Raw genomic sequence first — 25391 nt, forward strand, 5'->3', positions numbered from 1 at the left:
TGTTTTTTTCTTTTCAAATATTTCCCTAATGATGTTTATCAGAGGAAGGAATTTTTCCACAGTATTTCCGTTAATATTTTTTCTTCTGGAGAAAGTCGCATTTGTTTTATTTTGGCTGGAATAAAAGCAGTTAATTTTTTAAAAAGCATTTTAAGGTCAAAATTTGTATTATTATACACATAGATTATATACAGAACAAACCACTCGTTTACAATGACTTGTCTAATTAATCTAATTAAGTAGTAAAGCCTTTAAATTGCACTTTACGCTGAATACTACTATCTTGAAAAATATTTAGTAGAATATTCGGTACGGTCATCATGGCAAAGATAAAAGAAATCAGTTAATAAAAATATTATGTATAGAAACGTGTTTAAAAAATAATCTCTGTTAAACAAAAATAAGAGGAAAACAATTAAGAATATATGAATAAATAAGGCATCACAGTGGCGCAGTGGGTGGCTTGATTGCCTCACAGCAAGAAGGTCGCTGGTTTGAGCACCGGCTGGGTCAGTTGGCGCGTGGGTTTCCTCTGGGAGCTCCGGTTTACCCCACAGTCCAAAGACATGCGCTATAGGGGAATTGAATAAGCTAAACTGGCCGTAGTGTATGTGTGTGAATGCACAAGTCTATGGATGCTTCCCAGTGTTGGGTTGCAGCTTGAAGGGCACCCGCTGCATAAAAGATACGCTGGATAAGTTGGCGGTTCATTCCGCTGTGGCGACCCCTAATTAATAAATGGACTAAGCTGAAAAGAAAACGAATGAATGAATAAATAATATATGAAATATATAACATGAAATGTAAAATATAAACTGTACTATTTACGATAGTTTGAACTCATTTACTTTTTAGTCTTATTTGTGTATGTAAGATGTGCAACACTGTGTAAATATTTTACTTCTAGTCCTTGAAAGATTACAGATTTACCCCTTTACATAAATGCTCTCAAAGGCATACAATAACAATGTCTGCTAAATATGGCCTTTTATGATTATGGACATTGTGGATACAGTACAATGTGTCGTTACTCTTTGCTTAACTTACTTACCGAGAGGTGCCAGAAAAGACAACTGCTCTGATAAAACACTAAAATGACGTGAACATAGAAAACTCAGAACAAAGACAAACATTTATGGATCTGCAAGACCAGAGCGGTTCATTGTAAATACCAGGAATTTCAACCAAAATATACAGAAACCATTTAACTGTCAAAAAAAATAAAATAAATAAATAAATAATAGGATGACAATTGAATTGGTATATTAGAATGCTGAGTGACAACAAAAAAAAATGGAGTTAAGAAATGAATTACGTTATATAAAATAACATAACTGACCTAAAAGTTCAGAGTTGCTGAAAAGGATTAAATCTCTGTCATGTCTTACGAAGCACTCGCAGAAGATCAAACTCTTTTGTGTCAGGAGTGAATCAGCGCAGACACTGAGCTTTAAATACCGATTTTAAACCAAAGCATGTGAACGAAATTATTTATTTTTTTTTTTTACTTGTCCCAAAGGAGGTCATGAGAAAAATCTGGAAAGAATATTGTCAGGTGCAAAATATTAATAACATCAGTGAAATGCTGTATGGTTGATTGTTAATAATCGGTTCAATAATTGGTTAAAAGGTGACATGGCTGCCACACACCACCAGCATTTAGGCCAGGGTGATAAAAACATAATAATTAGCACGTTATAGCTTTCCCTTCATAAAAAATGATAACTTGCTCAATAAACGTTTACAGCTTCAAAGCAAAACTAAACTCATTTGCACCTTGTGAACTGAATATCCATTCTGACAAACCACACTCAACAGCAGAGGTGAGAGTTTAGGTTTGTTTACCAGCAGATACTGTAGATCTCAAATTGATCATGTGAAGCATTTGGATTTAGTGAAGAACACACATTTTTGTAAAAAAAATAAAATAAAAATATAATAGTAATAATAATTTTTAAAAAATGATTGCAGTTGGTAGGTGCTTTCACATCTCTGCGGTTGGCTTGTTAACAGCAAACTATTGTAAAATTGCAGTTATCGAGACAGCCATAGCAATCTAACATTTGCTGCAATCTCAAGCAGAGAACGCTCCACATGTATGGGCCGATCACACAGAGCACGCTTTTCCATTTTCCTTTTTTGCAGTGCAATGTGTTTATGTTGCTAGGCAACCACTGATTCAGCTGCGTATTGTGTGTGAGTGCTGTTGTTGATATGGTTATGATTTTAATATTTGATGATGTTGTGATATTCAAGATTTGTGAAGTCATACAGCTCCAGATAACTCAAAACAGCAACCACAAGTCTACTACTCAGTAGGTACTACATTTGAATTTAAATGTACTACTCGGCTGTTAGAATTATGTTCTATACAGTATGAATGCGAGGAGTATGAATAAAACTGAACGTAATACATCCACCATTTTGTCTACACACATCAGTTGCATCGCTTTACTCCCATTCTCTCACGGTGCATCATGGGATAGTGTCTCATCCATTCGATGCGCACTTCAGAATCTCGCCAGAAGTAGTAGGTCATCTAGGTACCTCTCACATACTGTTTTGGCGAATTCTATGAATTTGGAAATACCACTTGGCTCGAATACGGTTTTTAGCGTATTATATAATATGGAAGTATGTGATTTCAGACTTTGCTAAACACTGCTGTCACCTAGACAGAAACCCCGCCTTTTTTATTCTCCAATCAAATGAAAGCAAAGATGCGACTGATATACGGTGCTTTTTCTACCCAGATTGACTTCTTTTCAAATGTGGGTGCACAGTGTGCAATAGTAAAAACACGTGGTACAGCAGGCGGTTAAAATGCGAGGCGCGCATGGGGCATAAGCAGTGCGCAAAACACCCCCGACCATTATCAAATCCATCAAAAGGGTGTCTCTCAACCCAAAAAGCACATTCCGTGTGACTGGCCCCTCAGGCTTCACATTTAGGTTTTGCAGTCCTTGGTTAAGCTTTTTTATCCAATAATAAAGCAGTAGACAAATCTTTAAAATATATTTTGAATGATGATGTTTATTTTAGTTTAGCCAGAATATATTAAGTTTATGTATTATTCTGCTGGGTGCACAATCTCTCACAATCTCTGTGGGAGACCACATGGGAAAACCAGGTTGCTGTTGGAAGTGGTGTTAGAGAGGCCAGCAGAGGGCGCTCAACCTATGGTCTGTGTGAGTCCTAACGCCCCAGTAAAAGTAAAAGGGACACTTTACTGTCAGTGGGCGCCGTCTTTCGGAAGAGACATTAAACCGAGGTCCTGACTCTCTGTGGTCATTAAAAATCCCATGGCACTTCTTGTAAAGAGCAGGGGTGGTGTAACCCTGATGTCCTGGCCAAAGTTCCTCAATTGGCCCTTACCCATCATGACATCCCAATCATCCCCATCCACTGAATTGCCTCTATCACTGTCTCTTCCCTCCACCAATAGCTGGTGTGTGGTGAGTGCACTGGCGCCGTTGTCCTGTGGCTGCCGTCGCATCATCCAAGTGGATGCTGCACACTGGTGGTGGTGTGGAGAGACCCCCCTCATGATTGTGAAGCGCTTTGGGTGTATGGCCATACACAATAAATGCGCTATATAAGTACACATTACATTATATAACATTATAATATCAAAATATGATTTTACTGATTACCGCTATCGGCCAATATAGGACTTATCAGTAGGGGTGGGTATCGTTTGAGGTTATTTCGATACCGGTGCAAAATCGATACTTTTAAAACGGTACCGGTGCCAAAACGGTGCCTGAACCGATACTTTTGAGCCACAAAATTATGGTGGATGACTCTAGAAAAAGTCTTTTATTTGATATATATATATATATATATATATATATATATATATATATATATATATATATATATATATATATATATATATATATATATATATATATATATATATATATATATATCTTTAGGTAGGTTTACAAACATGTGTACTTCTCATTGAGTCTACCTTATACTTCAGCCGTTTGCATTTCTCGCGATCCCAGAAGCTCCCTGTGATCTTAACTAGCATGCGTTTTAGAATTCTAAACATAGGTTTCTAACAGGGTACACTCAAGTCGACTGCTGGGCGCTGCGGACCGCTGCAGAAACCTATGTTTAGAATCCAAAAATGCGTGGCGCGACTATTCGGGACACTTCATGTTTCTGCCACGCCACAGAATGTCTGGTGTGCAGTGTCGCGGCTTCGAGCGGCGCATCCGGTGCCTCAGTCAAAGTTAATTCAGTGTGCGTGGTTATTAGTTTCTGTGTACAAGCTCGGCACTTGAAACTAGCACACAGTTGGCTGTAAAACTGTAAAAAGACACAAATGATTTTGTACTCTCTGCTTGGTCTGTGTCCGAGTCGTACATGTACGACTGAATGCAGATCTTCTCCTTCTCTTAGTCTGCCTGTCTGACTCTGTTGCAAACACAGAGCTCATGGCCCTGCCCACTTGTTACATTGGGCGGGAAGCCGAAACTAGTCTACATGTGAAGCAACACACCCCTAAATCAGCGAACTGTGGACACACCCCCAACATGACACTTTTTAACACATTATAATAAAAAAATCTGAACTGTGTTTTAAACTGAACCTAAACTGGCACACTCAGAAAAACCATAATATTAATATTAAATCATAAAAAAAGAGGTAAACTATGTTCCCTTTAATACAGTATTTATTTTCCAAAATTTTAATGCCCATTTTCTTTATTTCTGTATGCAAACATATTGAAAAGTATTCATTGTACATTGACTAAACAAATTTGTATTTGTGTGAGCAAAAAGCAGATATGAAAACACTGTTTGGAAAACAAACACATTGCAAGAAATAAAGACCAAAATTACTACATTTCAGGAGGATTTGTTTTAGTATTTGCTGTCTAAAAAAACTAAATAATAAAAACATTATTCCAATGACAACATTCAACTTTGCTGTTATAGTTGTGACGTGGACTCTGCTATTCTTTTAAATTTAGAGCAACTATTAAAACTACAACTTTGTAATTCTAGCTATCCTCCTTGGTGTGAACGGGCATTAAATTCTGCTAAACTTTCTGTAATCTTCTTGACTGACCTTAGATGCATTGGTCCTGGTGGGCTGCGTTTTACTGTCATGGTCTTCGATCTGCCCTCTGTTTAACCTCACGAGGAGCGATCGGAGCTGAGGAACGGAAATGCTTGCGTTGTCTCCATAGCGCGTCAGCAGCTCCTGAAGGACTTGAGCGGGAGACGCTCCATCCTGACCTCGAACATCTCCTATTGGCCACTGCAGTAGGCCTAAAGTCAGGGCCAGGCCAATGGTCAAGGTCAGCTGTCTGCAGCCACTGGCTCGTCTCAGGGTCATGTCGGAAACACGTAAAGCACTGTGTGCAGAGATAAAATAAAAATAAAAAAGAAGAAGAATTTTAGAAAATGAATGAGATTTAATGCATTAATGACCTCAACCAAAAACATAAGCAGGGCCCAACAATAAGAATCAGAAAGAGCTTTAGAAAGAGCTTTATTGCCAGGTATGTTCACACATACGAGGAATTTGTTTTCGTGACAGAGCTTCAACAGTGCAACAGGATAACAGAGACAGGACAGAAAACAGATAATAAATATATATTTAAAAAAAAATAGAAGTAGTGAGTGCAAATATACCGATTGACAAGTGTATGTATGTGTTTATTACTATATTCAACATTATATGTGCAGCTGTTATGTGCAAATTGGCATGTAAGTGTGTGGTTAAATAAGTGTATGTGTGTATAAAAGTGTATGGCAAGTAGTGATGTTGGTTCCACAATTATTATCATCAAGTGTTCATGAGATGGATTGACTGAGGGAAGAAACTGTTTCTGTGTCGGGCTGTTCTGGTGCGCAGTGCTCTGTAGCGTCGACCAGAAGGTAAAAGTTCAAATAGCCAGTGTGCTGGGTGTGAGGGGTCCAGAGTGATTTTGGCAGCCCTTCTGCTCGCTCTGGATAAGTACAGAGGACTGTAAGGACAGTAGACAAGATCTTTACTGGCCCGATCGGGACAGTGCCGTCTTGTCACTAAAGTTTGATTTGACTGTGAGTATTTGCCAATTCTGTGCATTTTAAGTTTGTGTTTTAAGCCTTTAAAAATGTACCTTCTCTGTGATGTCAAACACTATATTGCTTTTCGGTTCTTCTTATATGATTTGATGTTGAGCATGCTATTTTTTTCCCGTAACCTGGTAACAACCATTGCAGTGAAGTGACGGCCACATGGCAGCAACATCAGATTATAAGAGTCTATAAAATGCATGTTTTTAACGTCTTGGAAGCAGACATTTACGTGGGAACAACACAACAAAAAAAATGAAGTGATGTTTTGCACAATTTGCCATCAGTACGATGAGTCAGCAAATTCCAAAGTGCAATAAAATACCTGGACATTTTCCATACTGCTCTTTTTGTTTGCATTACACTTTGAATTTTGCTGATTATACATGTAATAACATTTTTTATTTATTTATTTATTTTTTCTAGATTGACAGACATTATTTTTGACACATTGTTTAAAATATGTGGCTAAAATCAGCTACTAACTTCTCTCTCTTTTTTTGGTGGGACCAGTGAAAATTTTGCCAGGGCAAGTAAAAATCTGAATCATTGGCCCAATCGGACCAGTAGAAAAAGTCCTTAGTGTTACCCGGATAGGTGTTCATTACATGTATAATAATGATAATAGTGAACTACATCTTACAGAGAGATCTTTAAAGATCCATAGAGAAATCCGTCTTTACATAGACATTTTCAACATGCGAAAGCAGTGAATGTGATTTATTAGCTAGATAAAAAAAAGCATAAATAAATTCATGTACATTATTCCCAGAAACTATAGACACATTTAGACACTGTTTTAACAAACTTGCATTTTACTTCATTAAATATGTACTGTGCATTATCTTAAGTACAGAACACTTGTTCATGTGGACCAATTCCTAATAGTCATGGTAAAGATATGATTGATAATTTCAGCAATGTTCTACACTAAAATATTTAGTTTGAATAAAAAATTAAGTTCAGCTTACTTGTTTTAGTATTCAAGCTCAATAAACTAGTAAACTAAGTAAACTAGCCAATCACAAAATATCAAGAATATGAAAATATATTACAAAGAAATGCATTTGTTGTTGGTTAGAAAAATCATTTAGTTTCTGAATATTTGAAGTTTATATAAAAAAGAAACAAACTGAAAAAAAAAACTGTAATAAAATTACCACAAATAAAAACTAAAATTAGGTTCAAATTATTTATAGAAGAAGAGTCTATAACTCAAGATAAAAATGATAGTATATAATAAATATTATTCTAAATATTTATTAGAAAATATTAAGGTACAATAAAATAAATAAATAAATCCCAAATATGGGACGATAACCATTTTCAAGGTATACTGCGGTTTGAAAAAGTCAAGGTTTTAAAACCACCAAAATTTTCCGCTGTTCCGTTCCTACGGTGCATGTACGATTTTTTATTTATTTTTTGAGTTTTTTAGGACAACAATATCTCCAGCAGAAAATATATCCAAAAATGCCATTTTAAATCGTAAAGAAATCGGTGTTTTTTTAAACAAACGAAGACAGCAGAAGTTTATAATTCATTTAAATTATTTAGCCTGCTGCTCCAAAATATTTAAAAGGTCTCTTAAAATAAACTATATTGTGTTCAGAGGGGAAGAAAAGTTGTTTTTACCCAGACATTTAAAAAGAACATATTTTAGAGCAGTAATCACAATACCGTAAAACCGTGATATTTTTATCTAAGGTTCTCATACATCAGAATCTTATACCAGCCCATGTCTGATCCCAAAACACAACAGCTAAATGTCTGGGGAGTTCAATCTGACACACCACCAACTTTTTTTTTTTTATTTAGTACACAGGCACAAAAACTAAAAAAAAATACTTATAGTACTTCTACAAATCACTACTAGCACTAAACAGGTAGTTCTAATCTCAGCTAACAGATAAACAGGTAGACATGCTTAAAACATGGCAGAATATCTCAGGCAACACTGGAGCTGTTGATACAGTCAAGAGAAACTATTCAGGTACGTGTTTAAAAAGACACTGAGATTCAATCTCTCGTAATGTCCTGATGGATGAAAGGTTAACCATTTTTTTTTCAAAACAACAGAACAAAGTCCAGTTTTTAAATTTATGACCTCCTAACATGCAAGTCACAAACACTGCATAATTGGCCCCAATGGGCCCCTCTGAACACGTCCCAAAGGCTACTGTTGTAGAGGGAGGTGCAGAGCCGCAGCGTAAACCCAAACCAGTCATTACCTGAGTAACAATATGGAAAATTACCATCTCTGAACCCATAATACTAATGACTAACTTTGGGATTTACACAACTACAGCTCTTAATATACATGTATAATAAATAGGTAAGTAAATAAATAAATAAAAGCTCGACAAAAGGCACAATTGGGCAATTGTAATCAACTTACATGACACACCATCAGTAATAAAACAAAAATCCAACATTTAATAAAACTCTAAAGTAGAGGTGTGCCATTTTCATGCCGTGCACAACAATACTGGTATAATACCGGTTTTAGGAATGTACTGACATGAAAACCCAAAACTGAAAGCAAATATTAATAATACATCTGGCCGAAAACTGAAACTGCTTTGCAACAATTATTTATTGAATAATATAAAAGCGATTTGGTAAGACTAACTCAATAACAAATTACACCGGTTTAAAATATATACAATATAATAAAATAACAAATATTATACAGAGTAAAATTTACAGTAAACAAGTCGAGAGGTGTCATTTTACCAGCATTGTCATGACAGCTCAGAAGCACTATTGCAAGCATCAGGTAGAAGTATATTACATAGAACTGTTTCATCAGGTTATTGGAGCAAACTTTATATTTATGCATGTGCCACACATGTTTGCAAATACTATAGGGGTACATGAACAAAATATTGAGCTTTTTTGAACTTGGACCATGGAGCGTGTACAAGCTGATTAACGTGCGCTTTGCTCCACTTGCACTTTGGTTGGCTCATTGAAATAAATCGGTTTCATAGCGCATTGTTTCCTGTCGCCTGTTTGAAAGCCATGCGGCACAGCATAGCATTTTTTCCGCTTCATTTTTGACCAAAATAAACCCAGAATTGCTGTTTTTTAGAAAATTTGGTGCATCCCTAAAATTTTTACATCATATAAGTTTTTTTTATTCATATTGCTACATGTTATCAGTGTTATAGTTATGATGGTGTGTGACTGTTAAAATATGAGCTCTTTTAATAGTATGCAAGTGATTTGGCTATAAGTTGTTTACATAATATGACATTCAAACACAATGTGATTAGTAGTCCAGATGTGATTTAAACTGTAAAGAATAAAATAAAATCATGTTTACCTTAAGTACTGAAACTGGGTCTTGCCCAGATATATTAGTTACTCTCAGGTACACTAAAGAACACTTTCTATTCTTTTAACGTCAATCTACATCACGTAACACACTCCAACACACCAAAGACATCACAATCAGACTCCAGTGGTAGACAGATGTCATAAATAAAAAAATAAAAAAACATTTAATTCACAAAATCTTGTGACTGTCTCTTTTACAAATATGCACAATGTTTCACAGGAGCTTGTAAACGAGAGATACTGTTTTACAGTGGACTCAAGCTGGTGCACTTCAGAATTAAAGCTGCTCGATATGATTAAGTTCGAATTCTGAAATATTTGCCATATTTGATTGCCTATGATTGGTGCCCAATATCATGTATAGTATACCTTTTATATGGTGCGTTTCGGTCTTATTTAATGTTGATAAACAGCAAGTAATTATACACCTTCAGTGTGTGTTATTTTAAAAATAAAAGAATAACATGTTTGTATGGTGTCTACAATAAATTATGTGACTGATTAATTGCCTCTTAACTACTACACCCTCTAAGTTAACAGTACACAGACTAAAAAACAGGAACAAAACATTGCACAATCATCCAGATCAGAGTTAATCATGGCAATGTTTAACTCATTTAACTTTGTTTTTTTATTTTTTCATTCAAATCTCTGTATGGTGCCAGCTGTTTTAGTGAAAATGGTTCATTATTTCTTACCAGGTCAAAATGTTCGAGTGCCTGACAGGAACAAGCCGGCCCAAAATGTAACTAATCTCAGACTCTAACACTATAGTACTGATACAAAAATCACTAGCACTGCAGTGACCAATCAAAATTAATCTTATTTGTTTTTTCCCTTTTGTTTATCAGTTTTGAACTGTAAATACTCTGAGAACTGGATTATTGAAACGGCCAATCTGAAAGCAAAATTAGCTTGATCCAGGTATTCAGACGAATTAATAACATAATTGAATTTTTTTTATTGAAGGGGGGGTAATTTTACAGTACACTACCTGACAATAGTCTTGTCGCCTGTTCAAGATTTAAGAACAACAAATAATAACTTGGCATCTAGTTGATTATTTGCTATCAAAAGAGGCTTATATGAAAGGCAAAGGCCTCTAGATTACGCTTGTTTTACCAAAATAAAATATGATCATGCCTTGATCTTTAATTCTTTAATTAGGACAGTAAGGTCTGACCTTGCATAGACAAATGTCTTGTCACTTAACAGAAATAATGTATAGAATATAACGTCATGGTGCAGTGGAAAAAGTATAAAATTAATATTGTGTATGACACCCATGAGCTTGGAGGACTGCATCCAAACACCTCTGCATAGACTCAAACAACTTATTTATAAAGTCATCTGGAATGGCAAAGTGTTCTTACAGGACTCCCAGAGTTAATCAAGTTTCTTTGGATTCATTTTCAATGCCTCCTCCTCCATCTTACCCCAGACATACTCAATAACGTTCATGTCTGGTGACTGGGCTGGCCAATCCTGGAGCACATTAGCTGCGTTTGCGCGTTTCCACGTTTCCACAGGGCGAGCCAAGGCCAGTCGCGTTTCTACTGTCACTTCCAGGGCCTGATCCAACCAGCAGCCGCCTTTTTTGGCCTGCCGAATACCTTGGGCCAAATAGGGCCAGCTGGGCCTTCTGGGCGGAGTGAAAGGAGAGGCAGAGTTTGCCCTAGTCTTTTAAAAAAATGGCATGCAGTCATTACACTAGTTTTCCGATTGCACACGAGCACATGCGCCAAACAAATAAATAAATAAGGGAAAGTAAACATATAGCTGGTCAGTTTAAGATAGGCTAATACATAAAACACCTTATAGGATAGGGGTCTTTTTGCTTATGATCGCCCTTATGTTTTCCTTTTAAAATGTAAGGATGTTGCACAAAATAAAAAAGTTTTAATTTATAAGTGACTTTTCTTTCCTGTGTCCTGTGATGTTTCAACAACGCATGATAATCTTTACACTATATTAAAGACACAGCAGCCAGTAAATGTTGTCAAGAGTTTTTGTCAAGTTTAAAAGGTGTGTTTGTGCATGATACATGCGCATTTAGATGCCTGTTTGTGTGCGAGAGACAGGGCGAAAGAGTGCTCGCTTCACAGCTCTGTTGATGTCGCGAGCGGCTCCGTTCTTTTTCTCATTTATTTTGGAGATAATACAATGTGAATACAACAGAAATACATAAAACTTTACAAATTACATGTCCACTTTTGTAGGCTCAAAACAATAGTGTCATATCTCGATAAAAGAGCATAAGCTACATTGAAATAATTTAAAAGATTACAAATATCGGATATAATAAAATCACGTTAAATAAATAAAGCAATAAACAACAAACAAAAGCCATAACAATATCGGCATATATACAATACAGAAATTAAACCGTTTTTAAGCCATATATAACTTTCATTTTACAAAGGCCGATCTGAAAAAAAGATTTTAGATATTTTCTAAAAACAAACACCGAAGGAGGTTTAAAATATTATTTATAAAGTATTTGGATAACAACATCAAACAGAGCAGTTTTGGGTGAGAGCAGAAACTACCATCTTTTCTGTCATCCAGTCCTGCTCAGCGCCGCTTTACAAACGCATTGGGGAAAACCGCAAATACAAAATGTGTTCTTTGTCCTCAAACAAGTGTTTATGTTTTTATATGACGTGGTGAAATTTATACGTGAAATTTTAAATGTAGAGCTTTATTAGTGGACAGCTGCTGAACGCAACAAAATATAGGCTATATTTTATTACTTGATCTTATGTGCTGAAACCATAGACTGTAAAATATATGAACGTAGTATCCGTGACGTCACCCATAGGTTTCTGAACACTGCAAAAGAAGCTACAAGTAAGCGCGGCAAACCATCGCCATTTTGTTCGCGCGTCATCGCACCCACGGCGGGATACCAAACAACGGCAAAGAGGTGGAGAGTGAGCGGAGCTACAGACACCTGCTGGCACTTTGCTTATACCTGGCAGACAGACTTTACTTTGGGAGAAACGCTTGATACTTTATTACCTGCGATTCGTTTGTGTCTGACCACATGTGCTTGGCTGTACACTATATCAATAAAGTGTTTAGACTTTCAAAAACACTGTAGTAATACATTGAGCCACTAAGCATTGCTCTTATGACGTTTTTCTACAGGAGGAAAACGTGAATTACTTCCAAACACTTCAGATGTGTGTGTGTTAGTAAATGCAAGACTATTGATGAACTCCAGAATAACACTGTATGATAACGCTTCAGATGACTGTTCTAGAGCCTACAGGTAATCAATCTGTCACATTCTGGAGTGCTTTACAGCTCTAAAGAAAAATATTAATGATAAATGATCTTAAATAAAACAAATACATTTATAGAGATGGTATACAAGTATATAACTTTACTCACATGGGAAACTGAGGCCACGTGAATGGTTTGTGAGCACAATTAAATGCACACAGCATCCCAGATCATCTGATAATTGTAAGAAATAAGTCCAAAAGGCAGCTGACTGTGTAAAGCCACATAAAACAACACAAAAATACGATGAATATGCCGAGATCAGTGGCTAATCTGCCGGACTCAGCTAAGGTGAAGTGACGGCGACCAGCGAGACCTAGCTGTCACTCAAGTGACCACGCCCTTAATTATGCAAACTTAATATAACCTAATATAAAGGAAATGGATAAGTTATAAAAAAATTCACCCCCCTCACAGTTGTCATGGAGGGTAATAATAGCTATATGAACCAAAATCGTTCTTTGTACCAGGCTGTAAACACCTTTTTTTCTGCTGTAAAGTTGGCCATTCTAACAGTGGGCTCAATTGCAACTTGCTCTATTATGGAGCCAGGACTAGCGGAATTTTGATGAATTGCAGTTTCAGTTACTTCCGTATAGGCTTCCCTAGGGACAGCAGGAGGTTGCCTGTGGTTTGTAATGTAATGGGCAGCACAAATGTCTGTTCAGGCTGTTGATGTTGCCATCCACTCAGCAGATCTCTCCCACACCCCCATACTGAATGTAACCCCAAGCCATGATTTTTCCTTCACTCAACTTGACGGATTTGTGTGAGAATATTAGGTCCATGTGGGTTCCAATAGGTCTTCTGCAGTATTTGTGATGATTGGGATGCAGTTCAACAGACGATTCATCTGAAAAATCTACCTTTAGCAATTTTTTCAAGTGATCAACTAGAAGTCAAGTTCTTATTTGTTGACCTTATAACTGGGGTCGACGACAAAACTTTTGTCAGGTAGTGTATGTGTGTGGCTAGTGTGGTATATGTGAATGCTATCTGTGTGTGTGTGTGTGTGTGTGTGTGTGTGTGTGTGTGTGTGTGTGTGTGTGTGTGTGTGTGTGTGTGTGTGTGTGTGTGTGTGTGTGTGTGTGTGTGCGCATATGGCAGGTTACAAGCCATCCAGATGGTTAGCCAGGCTTTGGTAAACTTGGGAAACAGTTTTCCAAACAAGAAATAGAATTGGACATCTAGGTAAACACACTTCCCGCACGTTCCTGTGACAAACACACATCTCTATGCTGGTCCTACAGTGCGGATAACAATTTCTCAACTCTCCAGCAATTGCTCCAGCATCACAAGAGTGTGCACTCAGCAGAAACAGGTGCAACATCCACTCTATGACACTTGAGATGTGTTGTTTTGTTGTTCCCGCTCTACAATCCCACCTTCATTTTGCTTCCGGTCCACTATACATACAGTTAAAGTCAAAATGATTAGCCATATTTCCTAATTGATGTTTAAAAGAGCAAGGACATTTTTCACATTATTTCCTATAACATTTTTTTTTTTTTTTTTGGAAAAAGTCATTTTTTTTGGGTGGAATAAAAGCAGTTGTTGTCATTATTACTATTTATTTATTTATTTTGCAGTAACAACAGTTTATTGGATTCAATGTTTCCATCTAAAAATGCGAATTAAATTTATGTGCACAACTGGAATATTGCACAAAGGACGTGCAAATACAGCAATGTTTCCATCCAAGTAGTCAAAGAGAACAAAACAGTCACTTCCTGATTAACTGGCGACAAATATCAACAATAAAAACGGAATTTGCTGTGATAGGACAAGGTGCGTTAATCTTTTTTTTTATTTAATAAATTACTTTCACCTCAGAAGATGAAGATGATGATGATAAAAAAATTGGTAGATGAAAACAAGATTTTTTTAAATTTATGGGCATCTTGACGTTTCAGTCAACCAATTTTTTATGTGCATCTTCAAAATGCGAATAAAAATAAGTGGATGGAAACGTAGCTAGTGAGAAAGAATAGGTTTGAGCTACATAAAAATAACTCTAATGTCAGAGCTCTTTTGAAAACTTAAGCTGAAATCCAACACCTATATCGGTTTTATTTTCTTCAATTTTTTCATTTTCATTTTACAGAAAAACAGTAGTACTGGTATCTCGTAACAAGCACAGCAGTTTTTGTTAGACATTCATACAAATGCTTGAAAGCAAAGACAAAAATAAAATGAAATTATAAATCAAATTTGGAAAGACAGTCACAGAGTACCCTCAAAAAAAATTCCAGAGGCAGGACCAAATGCGCCAAAACACCTCAGATCTTTGATGCAAATCGTAGGTTAATTTTTCCAGTGGTAAGAGTCTGGTCGCCTGACTCATATTAACTGAACATATTGACTGTACGTATCTGAGCAGTTGACCATATTATTAGTATGAGCAATTGCGTGCAAATGTCAACCTTGCCATAAAAAAAAAATTATGTTTTCACAAAAATATGGAAACTGTTTCTGGGTTTTTTGTGTAAAAAAGTATTTTACAGTCCTTTAGAAATATTCAAAAATGCATCTGTCAATGTTTTTAAACTATTCTATTTGATTTACTAAAGTCACACAAGTGGCATTTTCACATCTGTCACATCCATAACAGAGAGACGTCACTTCCATAACGACACCTTCTCATAAATATGAAAATATTAAATAAAATTAAACCAATCATTTTTGTTTTATAGAGAGACAACTCTCATCCTTTTGGTTATCATCATTTCTTTTTGATTGTGCAGTTTAATTCACAGAATTTCTACCAAGTATGTATTCTGTAAACCCGCAGACATTTTATGTCACATCCATAACGCATGTTTATTTTCCTCATTTAAAGTACAAAACATGTTTACAGACTGATATTTTTATGATCTCTTAACACTGTGGTCAGTTGTTCCGGAAAATATGAAGAAAAGTTGCAACAATGTTAACATATACTTTCTATGCGAATTTATGTTTTGAGTTTTTACTGCAAATGTCACATCCATAACGCTGGAATTGCTCTATACATTTTTTGGCCAAGTATATACAAAAATTCAACACACTTTATTTATCAGGTTCAAGACACAGTTCCACTGTACAATTCAGAAAGTATAACTTTGGGGACAAAACCAAAAATCTTTCAGATTAAATTTTCAGTTGTTAAAATTCAATATGATTAGCTCCTTTAAGAAATTGTATTTTTTAATACGCTATAGAACGAACTACTGTTGTCCATCTAGGAATGGGACGATAACCGGTTTCAAGATTTACCGCGGTTTAGAAACTTAAAACTTTCTGTTATACCATTCCTAAGGTATTTGTAAGTTATTACAACGACTATTTTTGGAGTTGTTTTTTTGTTGTTGTTGTTGTTGTTGTTGTTGTTGTTGTTGTTGTTGTTAGGGCAACAGTAAAAAAGAACCCTCCACATCACATGCTACTGGTGAGTCCATGATTCAGGAAACATCTGAAAAACAAATCTCTTGTAAGCCAACATCCAGCATGCTGTAGAGCTGAACAGTGCAGTGGCTTACTTTATATCCAAAGAAAAAATAAAATAAAAAGATATCTAAAGATGCCTTTTCAAGTTGAAAAGAAATTTGTGAAAAGACAGCAGAAGTCAATGACTCATTTAAATTATTTAGCCTGACATACGTTTCAAAAAAGCTAGAATGACGTTGACTGAAACTTTCTGTCATACACCACGCCCACCAAAAGGGTACACTGTTAGTGGAAACGCAAGCCTGATAAAGATGACCCGTACCAAACCGAACCGTACCGTACCAGTCAGTGGAACCGAGCCATTTGTTGTCTGAGGATGCGCGGCAGTCGTCATGGTAACACAACTCTCTCAACTGCCACTCATAGTTCAGAAGATGCAGCTAAACTGTTCAGTGCAAACTCACTATAATTGTATTTGAGTAATTCAAATACAGTGTATATACACATAGAAATAAAAATAAATAAATTAAAGTGAAACATATACAAATAATTTACTTTGTGACCCAAACTATATGTGGGATAGCCACAATATGGTAAAACAACAATATTATTATGTGTAGGTCTACTGTTGAATTTTTATGTTCGAGACATATGCTTGCAATCGGTCATTGACAACATTTTTAGACAATTTTTTTCTACTGGTAAAATCAGACATTTGTCATTATCAGATTCCCTCTTGAATTATATTCAACATTATATAAACTGTGAGGTCAGCAAACGTGAACCGCGTTATAGCGAGGGACCACTGTATATAATAAAATTGTTTGCAACCAGTTACCTTATAACAATTTAGTAAATCCAATGAATAATTTCTTCAATATAGGACCACGATGATCCATTTAAACTGTGGTTTATCTGGGTCAAAGTTACTGAAAAAATATAGGCACACTACTGAAGTGCCAATAAAACTTCGGAAACAACCATAAAGAACTTGATTTACAATTCAGCCAACACTCTTTGCTTGCTTTAAAGCAGAGATGCCCAAAGTAGGGCCAAAGTTGGCCCACGGTAACCTTTGATTTGGCCCGCAATCTTAGAGAGGGAGAATGTTGGTGGTTTGGGCGAATGCCTTTGACAGAAATAGTCAATTTGAATATTGAATTTAACGTAATCTTTTGTTTTCTAGCTTTACAGAGCTATAAAAAAAGGCAACTGAAATTAAATGATTCAATTAAATGTTGTAAATGAGTCTGTAAATGACTTTTAAAATGTAAATACAGTCACTTGACATACAGTACATCTGACATCTATGAGCATATCAAATGCAGGTGCAGTTCGACTAGCGTATTCAGCATTGAACTCCATTGTGTTATAAATGGAATTATGGTTTTACAGTAATAACTTCAATATAAAATGTTAAAAATGATACAGCATTAAATAATAAATATGATTTAAAGCAAAGTTTTCTAGTTGTTTTTTTAAATCTTACAAAATAAATGACGAAATTCCCCTGGGCAAACTTAATGTAATATGGTTTAGTATATATTTGGCCCACAGCCCTCAATCAAGTTTGGTTTTTGTCCCTTCATAGGAAAAGTTTGGCCACCCCTGCTTTAAAGTAATTGACCCTCGACTGAGTGTGTCAGAGACCATCTTCAAAGATCAGTGAAAAGTGAGTTTGTGCAAGAGAACCTGACGATTTTTAATCCAATTTGATTAAATATATATGGGAGTTCAATATTGACTCAGTAAAATGTTGGCAATTCTTTCTCTGGATCAGGGTGTAAATTGCAATGTGTGTAAAAGTGCATGAGAATGTTTATAAAAACAGCAGGGTGTGTGTTTGAAGGAGAGGTTAACCGCACCATGCTGATGTCGGTCGTGGTGTGCTGACTGTGCTGCTCACGCATGTGGGTCATAGAGATAGAGGAAATGTGATCTCAATAACGTCTCCATTATTTAAAGGTTTCCAAAAGGCAAAGTGTACTTTTGTAGTAATGCACAGACCTGTGATCAGCTGACAACTCAACCTAATGACAAACAGGTCTTTTACATGACATGCCATTGTATTATTTAAAAAGAAGAAAAAAAAAAAAAACAGAAACAGAAATTAAGGATAGCTCACGCCAAAATGTTATTGTCTTCAAATAGTCTTTAAGACATTTTCCTCTTAAACTGACAGCCATTGATTTTAAAAGCAGGACAAATTTTTTTTTAAATAAAATGATAAAGGTCAATGGCTACTGGATTGAAACAAGGCATGGGATGATAGCCGGTTTCAAGGGTTACTGCCGTTTCGAAAGAAAAAAAAATTAAAACCCTCTGTTATACCATTACCAGTGTTGGGCAAGCTACTAGGAAAATGTTGTGAGGTAAGCTCAAATAAACTTTATTAAACATCTTTTGAGCAAAATATAAACTCAAACACAGGGGTTTCCCTCCCTGTTTACAAATAAACAGCTGCACAAAAATATAAAAGCTGCACAAAATCTTTGATAAATAAAATACAGTACAGGTTTTTCTCCTGCATAAAACTGTTGCACAACATTTCAAATTCTAAACAAAATCTTTGATAAATAAACTAGTTTTTTTTTTCCTGCTTAACACTATACACAGCTCTACTGTGCTGTTGTGCAAATAACAAAGTAAACAGAACCATAGAAAATAGCTACATTTTCAGAGGAAAAAAGGAACACACTTAAATAGTAACACAACAAAGTATTGTAGGATAGAAAAAGAACCCTATTGAATATGAAACACACAGTATTTTATGTCACAATTACAGTGTTGTTATAAGTAATCCACAGTTGTGTGATTTTATAAACAATAAATCCACATTTGCAGAACAAACTGCAAGTGAATACATTTTAAAAGCAATTTAACCCCAACAAAAGCACAGCATCATAATTAACTTTAAGACCTGTATTTCGAGGTGTGGTCATGCTTCAGAAATAATTTCTCTACAGCCATCAGTTTCTAATGTCAGCCCAATGACTGATTGGTGACGTCACCAACTGGAGTGAGAGGTGGCTGTAACTCATCAAAAAGTTTGTTTTCAACCACGTAAAACATAAGGAAGAAGACTTCGCCAATCTTGCTGTAACATGGATTTGGCTTATTCCAGCGTTATGGATGTGACATTTGCAGTAAAAAATGAAACATATATACTTAGAGAAGGTATATGTTAACAGTATTTTGAAATATCTGTTTATATTTTTCTAAATATCTATTCTAATATTTATTTTTTTCAAAAATATCAGTCTTTTTACAGGTGTTTTGTATTTAAAATAATGGCAAAATGAATGTGTTACGGACGTGACTTTTGTGAGTTGACAAACTTTGTGGAAATTCTGTGAATTAAAATGCAGAAGCCAAAAAAATGTATATCAGTCAAAAGGATGAGGGTTGATTCTGCATGGAACATATATAATTGTTTTTATTTAGATTTTCATTTTTGTATTATTAAGGAAAAACTATCGTTACGGACGTGACTTGTCTTTGTTACGGACATGACTGCTCTGAAATTGACAGTTGACACATTATGAAAATCAGATAAATGCTTTCAAAACTTTAACAAAGACCTATTATGGATATCTGTTGGGTATGTACACCAACAAACTTTAACCTCTGAGACATCTGAATGGTAAGGTTGCACAATTAATCAAACTTAAATAGATATGACCTTGTTATATTTCATTCGTATAAGGGCATGCCAGTTGTTAAAGGTTAACGCACGTTCAAATGTTCAAAACTCAATTCGGAAACAATGTTGCATGCTAACATGGTGCTTTTATACCCTGAATAATATAGAATTGCTAATAAACATAATCAGCTATAATAGGCCTATGTTTATTGAGCTCCGGATGTTAGCGTTTTCAGACGAACTTGAATTGAATTATTGCCCGACTGTTAGCACGCAAGACCGTGTCTACGTGGAGAATAGTATCAAAATCTAGTTGTGTCACAGTTATGGCAATATTATATTTGATTACAAAGTTTATTTTAGCTTATTCTAGTTAATGTGTTAGTCGATGGAATAAATAGTTTAGTTTAATTTGTCCACGATGCACTTGCTTTCGTTTTCTGGTCGGCAGTCACGTCAGGTTACAAAAAGTTCATACAGAGGACCAGGGTGAGAGAGTAAGGTTTATTATGAAAAGTTTTGTGTATAGGCTATGTTAAACAAGCATAAAAAAATAGCCACTGGTTGTAGGCATGTCCGATGGATGACAATAATATTTATATTTTATAGTTTAGAACCGATTGTGTAAAATATTGAATGAAATATTTACATCTGCAGGTCCGATTTTCAAACAAATATAATACTCCTATAATGTAGCTAAAGCTTAGATCAATATCAAGACTTTATTCTTATTTTGCCGTCTGTAAAATAATTTTAAGCACTCAAGCACACTTGCCAGGTGCTGGAAATCTTTGAAAATGTTTTTATTTTAATGTAGCATGTTACCTCAGTCGCTCTTTTTCATTCTTCAATCAAATGAAAGCAGAGTTATGAATAGCAGTGTTTGTGTTGTCAAGACGTCTACGGCGAACTTTTAATGATGGAGGATTGACTTGTGGTCGCCGTTTCAAGTCATCCAGAGCTGTATGACTTTACAAATCTTGAATATAATAATGTTATTAAAAAAAAAAAAAAATCAATTATAACAACACTGACAGTAACACTCGCACACAATATGGCTCAGCTGATTCAGTCGTTTCCTATATGGTGACATACAAAAGAGCACCGCGCTTCTTTCTTTTTTCTTGTCAACATAAGGCAGTGCGGTCCCTATGTGCAACACATATTTCTTAACTCGCAGGACAGTAACACGTGCAACCACAAGTGCCTACAGATGTATTTTGCCAAAGAACCAAAATGAAAGAAGGATATTCTGGCCACAGCACTGATGCTGATCGCCTCTGTGCTGCCTGGAGCTGCGTCATAAACTCAACAACTAGGCTATTGATGATTTACTACAACCAACAAACCAACCCTTTTCCATTTGGAAAATTACATTTATTAATAGTTCTTACATACTATACATTTTAAATAGCCTACATAGCCTAATCTATCAATCAAACAAATCCAAAGATTTTATGATAACTTACACCACAGTGAGGCTTTCATTTTATAGCTTATAAAACATGTATGCAAATTAAAGCAATATCACATGTAAACAACAAAATTGTTATATGCTATGTATTAGCCTATACTTCAACATAAGTCAACATATGAGCCTTACGGTTTATTGGCATTATCTTTCATAAACCACGTACATTATCACGTACATAAACCGCGAGTGAGACAGAGGAAATATGTCATAATCATAATTAAGACATAATCTTCAAACTATTGACTTCTATTAAAAATGTTGACAGGTTTTGTAATAACAGCAGAGCATTATTTAAAGGCACATTTTCTGTGAAGCGATCTATTTGAGGTAGCCTATATTTTTTATTTGACAGAAAAAGAAAAACATGATTAGACAAACAGCCCATGCCGGTTCCTAAAAAGAATTCAGTTAGTGTTTTCGTTTTGTAATCTAAATTTATCATTTAAGTGAAAAAGATCTAGAGCAGGATTTATTTTATTCTTTTTGTCAGTTCTGTTTTTCTGTGCTGCTGAAAAAAAAAAAAAAAAAAAAAACACTGCAGGTGCATGAAGATGCTCTGTTCTGTATGCTGTTCGCATGTTAAAATAGCCTAAATCAGTATTTTAAAATGCAATATTTAATGCGTCACAAAATAGGCACGTCAATTTTTTTTATTAAATAATATTTTGATATTAATCTGTTAACGGTTAACATTCGGTTAACGAGCGGCGGTTGTCGGTTGGCAAAATTAACTGAAATCAGCATTCCTAGTTTGGTATAAATTGTATCTTAACTATTTGATGTATTATTTGATGGTCAGTTATCTACAAAATAAACAAGTGCTTCCACACAAGGTGCTGCATCGCCAAAACACCAAGATTATGCGGCAAGATTATGGCAATATGTAAATTGTTCTCTTTATTAAACATTTATTTCTGAAATGTTACTAAAGTGGTTTCTATTTAACTGAAATGTTCAGTTCTTGATATACCATATGGATATTATGTAACGCAAGTCAGTAATTGTAATGCAGCATCATAATGAACAAATATGCGCTAGTCATGGCTTATATTAATAGGGAGTTCAAAAATGATCACGTCCGTAAAGCAAAATTGTGGTTGTTTAGAGCAAAGACCTGAGATGAGTTGGCGATCATAATTAGCATGGACATATTTTAGCTTTGTATACAAAGTTTCATTTTATTTGTGATAATAATTATTACACAATATAAACTTTTTCTTTAAATCGTTACAGACGTGACACGTGATCGAAGCTATATGATGTCTTAAATGTGCAGCTCATAAATTAAAAGGGCAGTAATGTTATGAAAAATTTAGGGTAATTTATATTACAGACCCCAATCCTTCTGCAGAATGATTACTGTTAACATAAAGTATGGAAAAGGGGAGTCTTTAACCCCTTTTTTGAAAGCATGAAATATGGTTGGATGAAAATAAAACCATTGGCACAATCCTCATATTTCATGAATAAAAAAAAAAAAGCAATTTCCTTAAATTCGACAAGAGCACATCATGACAATAAAATATAGACCTTAATGAGCAAATTTAAATTGCTTTTGTTATTTTGGTCAAAAGTTTATTTTTTCATGGTAAGGTTGACATTTTCACGGAACTGCTCATATACTTTCATCGGCCAGAGACTGGCTTCCCAGCTCCGTGAATGGCAGTGATGTCACTCGATCCGCGATCGGTAAATGTAGCTTGTGTGGACGCTTCTGCGCTGCTTACTTAAAATAATAGTTTCGCTACTGAAAAACTATTTGATTTAGAAAGTTGCAAAGCTACTGAGAAATGAAGTTGAGCTAGTAGCATCACTACTTGTATGTTTTAACATGTTTTAAAACATGTTTTGTTTTGTTTTGTTTTTTTACGGCAGAGCTAATTATGGTATCTTTACATCAAAAGCTATTGGTCAGCCCAGATTTCAGCAAACAAAGCACTTCTAAACCAACCAATTCAGCATGCTATAGACCTGAACAGTGCAGTGGGTTACTTATTATCCCAAGAAAAGATATCCAAAGATGCCTTTTCAAGAGAAATCTATGTTTTTGAAACTAATGAAGATAGCAGTTGTTGTTTTTACCCAGACATTTAGAAAGATCAAATTATAGAGCAGTAATCCCAATACCGTGATACAGCGATCTTTTTATCCAAGGTTATCAAACGTCAGAATAATATACCAGCCCATAATTGCATCATTCTTCAAAATATCTTAGTTTGTGTTCATTATTATAAAGGTTTGGAGCACTGGTGGATGAGTAAAAGACAGAAACTTAATTTTTGGTTAAACTCTCCTTTAAGACTCAAATGTGAAAACACACCTTAAACATGAAGCCTGTCATTTCTGTGCCATAAGCACAACTAAAGATAATTGCAAAAATAAAATAACAAAACAGGGGGAAAGGTGGCCTATGAAAAAAAAAAAAGATAGAATAAGGTTTGAACCTTTTTTTGACAGTTTACATAAACATTATAAAGCTGCTATAAGCCCATGTAAACCAAGCATTAGCACTGGGCCAAGTAATCACATCTCAGTATTTTCACAACAATGCACTGATATCATTTTTAGCATCATTGTATCTCAGATAATGATGGGGTTATAATGAGACAGTCTGAAGAGATCCTTGAGCTGCTATTTCAGGAGTCAAGATAAGCCATAGAGAAGCAGCCCACTTCTGCTTAAAAATGTATGTATTGACACAATAACCAGCGCACAAACCAGTTTCTAAATGTTACTCGCAAAAAAACCTGAAAAATAAAAACTTTAGGTCATATTTTAATTATCAGTGGTGTAATATGTTGCTCTGCTTCTGACAAGATCATAATCAAAATGAAAACGTAAAAAAATGATTGAAATAAAAAATTACAATAACATATTTTATTATATCAATGGCAGTGTAATGGTGATGTCCTATTTTAGCTTTAGACAAAAAAAAAAAAAAAAAAGTCTTAAACAGCAATACACAAGTCACGATTCAATACGCATCTCAATACTGATATTATTTCAATACTGATGCTGAAAAAAGAAAAGGGTTTATATTAGTATTGTTATTTGTCAAACATATAAGAAATAATAATAATAATAATAATAATAATATAGGCCTACTGTAGCTAAAATGCTAAGTTTTCAATAGACATGGGATGGTGGACTTGAATAGACTTTAAATTGGTCCTCAATTATTAGCCACACATGCTCACACTCTTATATGTTGTCATTGACTACATTTAAATAGACAGCCTGATATGAAGAAACATGACTATTTTACATTTTGTCAATTTAGTGGCCAATTCGTACAAATTCCAACAAGTTCAGTCGTACAAAAAACGTACGATTTTAAAAAGGAGGTGTGGCACCCAAACTCAACCGTTATTGAGGGATGAGCAAATCGTACTAAACTGAACAAATGAGATCATGCGAATTCATACAAATTAGCCACTAAATCAAAAAGTTACGAATTGCCATGAGAGTGTTGATATAGACAATTAAAAAAAAAAATAAAAAAAAACAAAAAAAAAAACATACTTGCCATTATTAAATTCCTTCTTGCATTATATTCAATGTTATATAGTCTAAGGTGGGTCTGCATGATTAATCGTTGAGAGCTTGTGATCTCAATTGGTCACCCCTCACACGATCTTAATCTCAAACATATTAGTTGTTCAAAATAATAAAACTTCTCAATTATGAATACTTGCATTCCGATGTAAATCACTTTACTGTGCATTAACGACTAGGACAAATTTAAAGTCTATTTAAGTCCACCGTTTCTGCTACATTCATTATTTCATGGTGGGGTGCCTCACCAAAATTCACCCCGCCACGGATACATTACAGCTTCTCATTTAAAACATTCAGTCATAAAGGTTATAATCGTACCAAAACACATTAAAAAGTGAATAATAACAGTACAAACTTTTCTGTAATCGTAGCAGTGTTGTGCTGACACTTGGGTAACTCTAGCTCAATATGGCAAATCATATTGTTTACATTAGCAATACACATTGGCACATTCTTATTTTTTGCAATTTCTCTATATTATAATGTATGGTTACATCCCTATAACATACATAAAAATACAGCAACAACAAAAAATATATACAAATCTGAATTTACAAATAGTTGAATCATTATTTCATAA

The 25391-nt window shown here is 35.0% G+C and overlaps 1 protein-coding gene across 1 annotated transcript in view; it reads right to left on the reverse strand.

Annotated features, from left to right (window-relative positions):
• Positions 1-25391, reverse strand: part of slc39a14 (solute carrier family 39 member 14) — a 76591-nt gene that overhangs the window by 37537 nt on the left and 13663 nt on the right. The window contains exon 2 of the mRNA XM_056457463.1: positions 5086-5374. Within this exon, the coding sequence (XP_056313438.1) occupies positions 5086-5355 (270 nt within the window). The 5' untranslated portion in view covers positions 5356-5374. The remainder of the gene's footprint in view (positions 1-5085; positions 5375-25391) is intronic.

The sequence above is a fragment of the Danio aesculapii genome, chromosome 5 (genome assembly GCF_903798145.1).
Source record: "Danio aesculapii chromosome 5, fDanAes4.1, whole genome shotgun sequence".
NCBI classification, from domain to species: domain Eukaryota; kingdom Metazoa; phylum Chordata; class Actinopteri; order Cypriniformes; family Danionidae; genus Danio; species Danio aesculapii.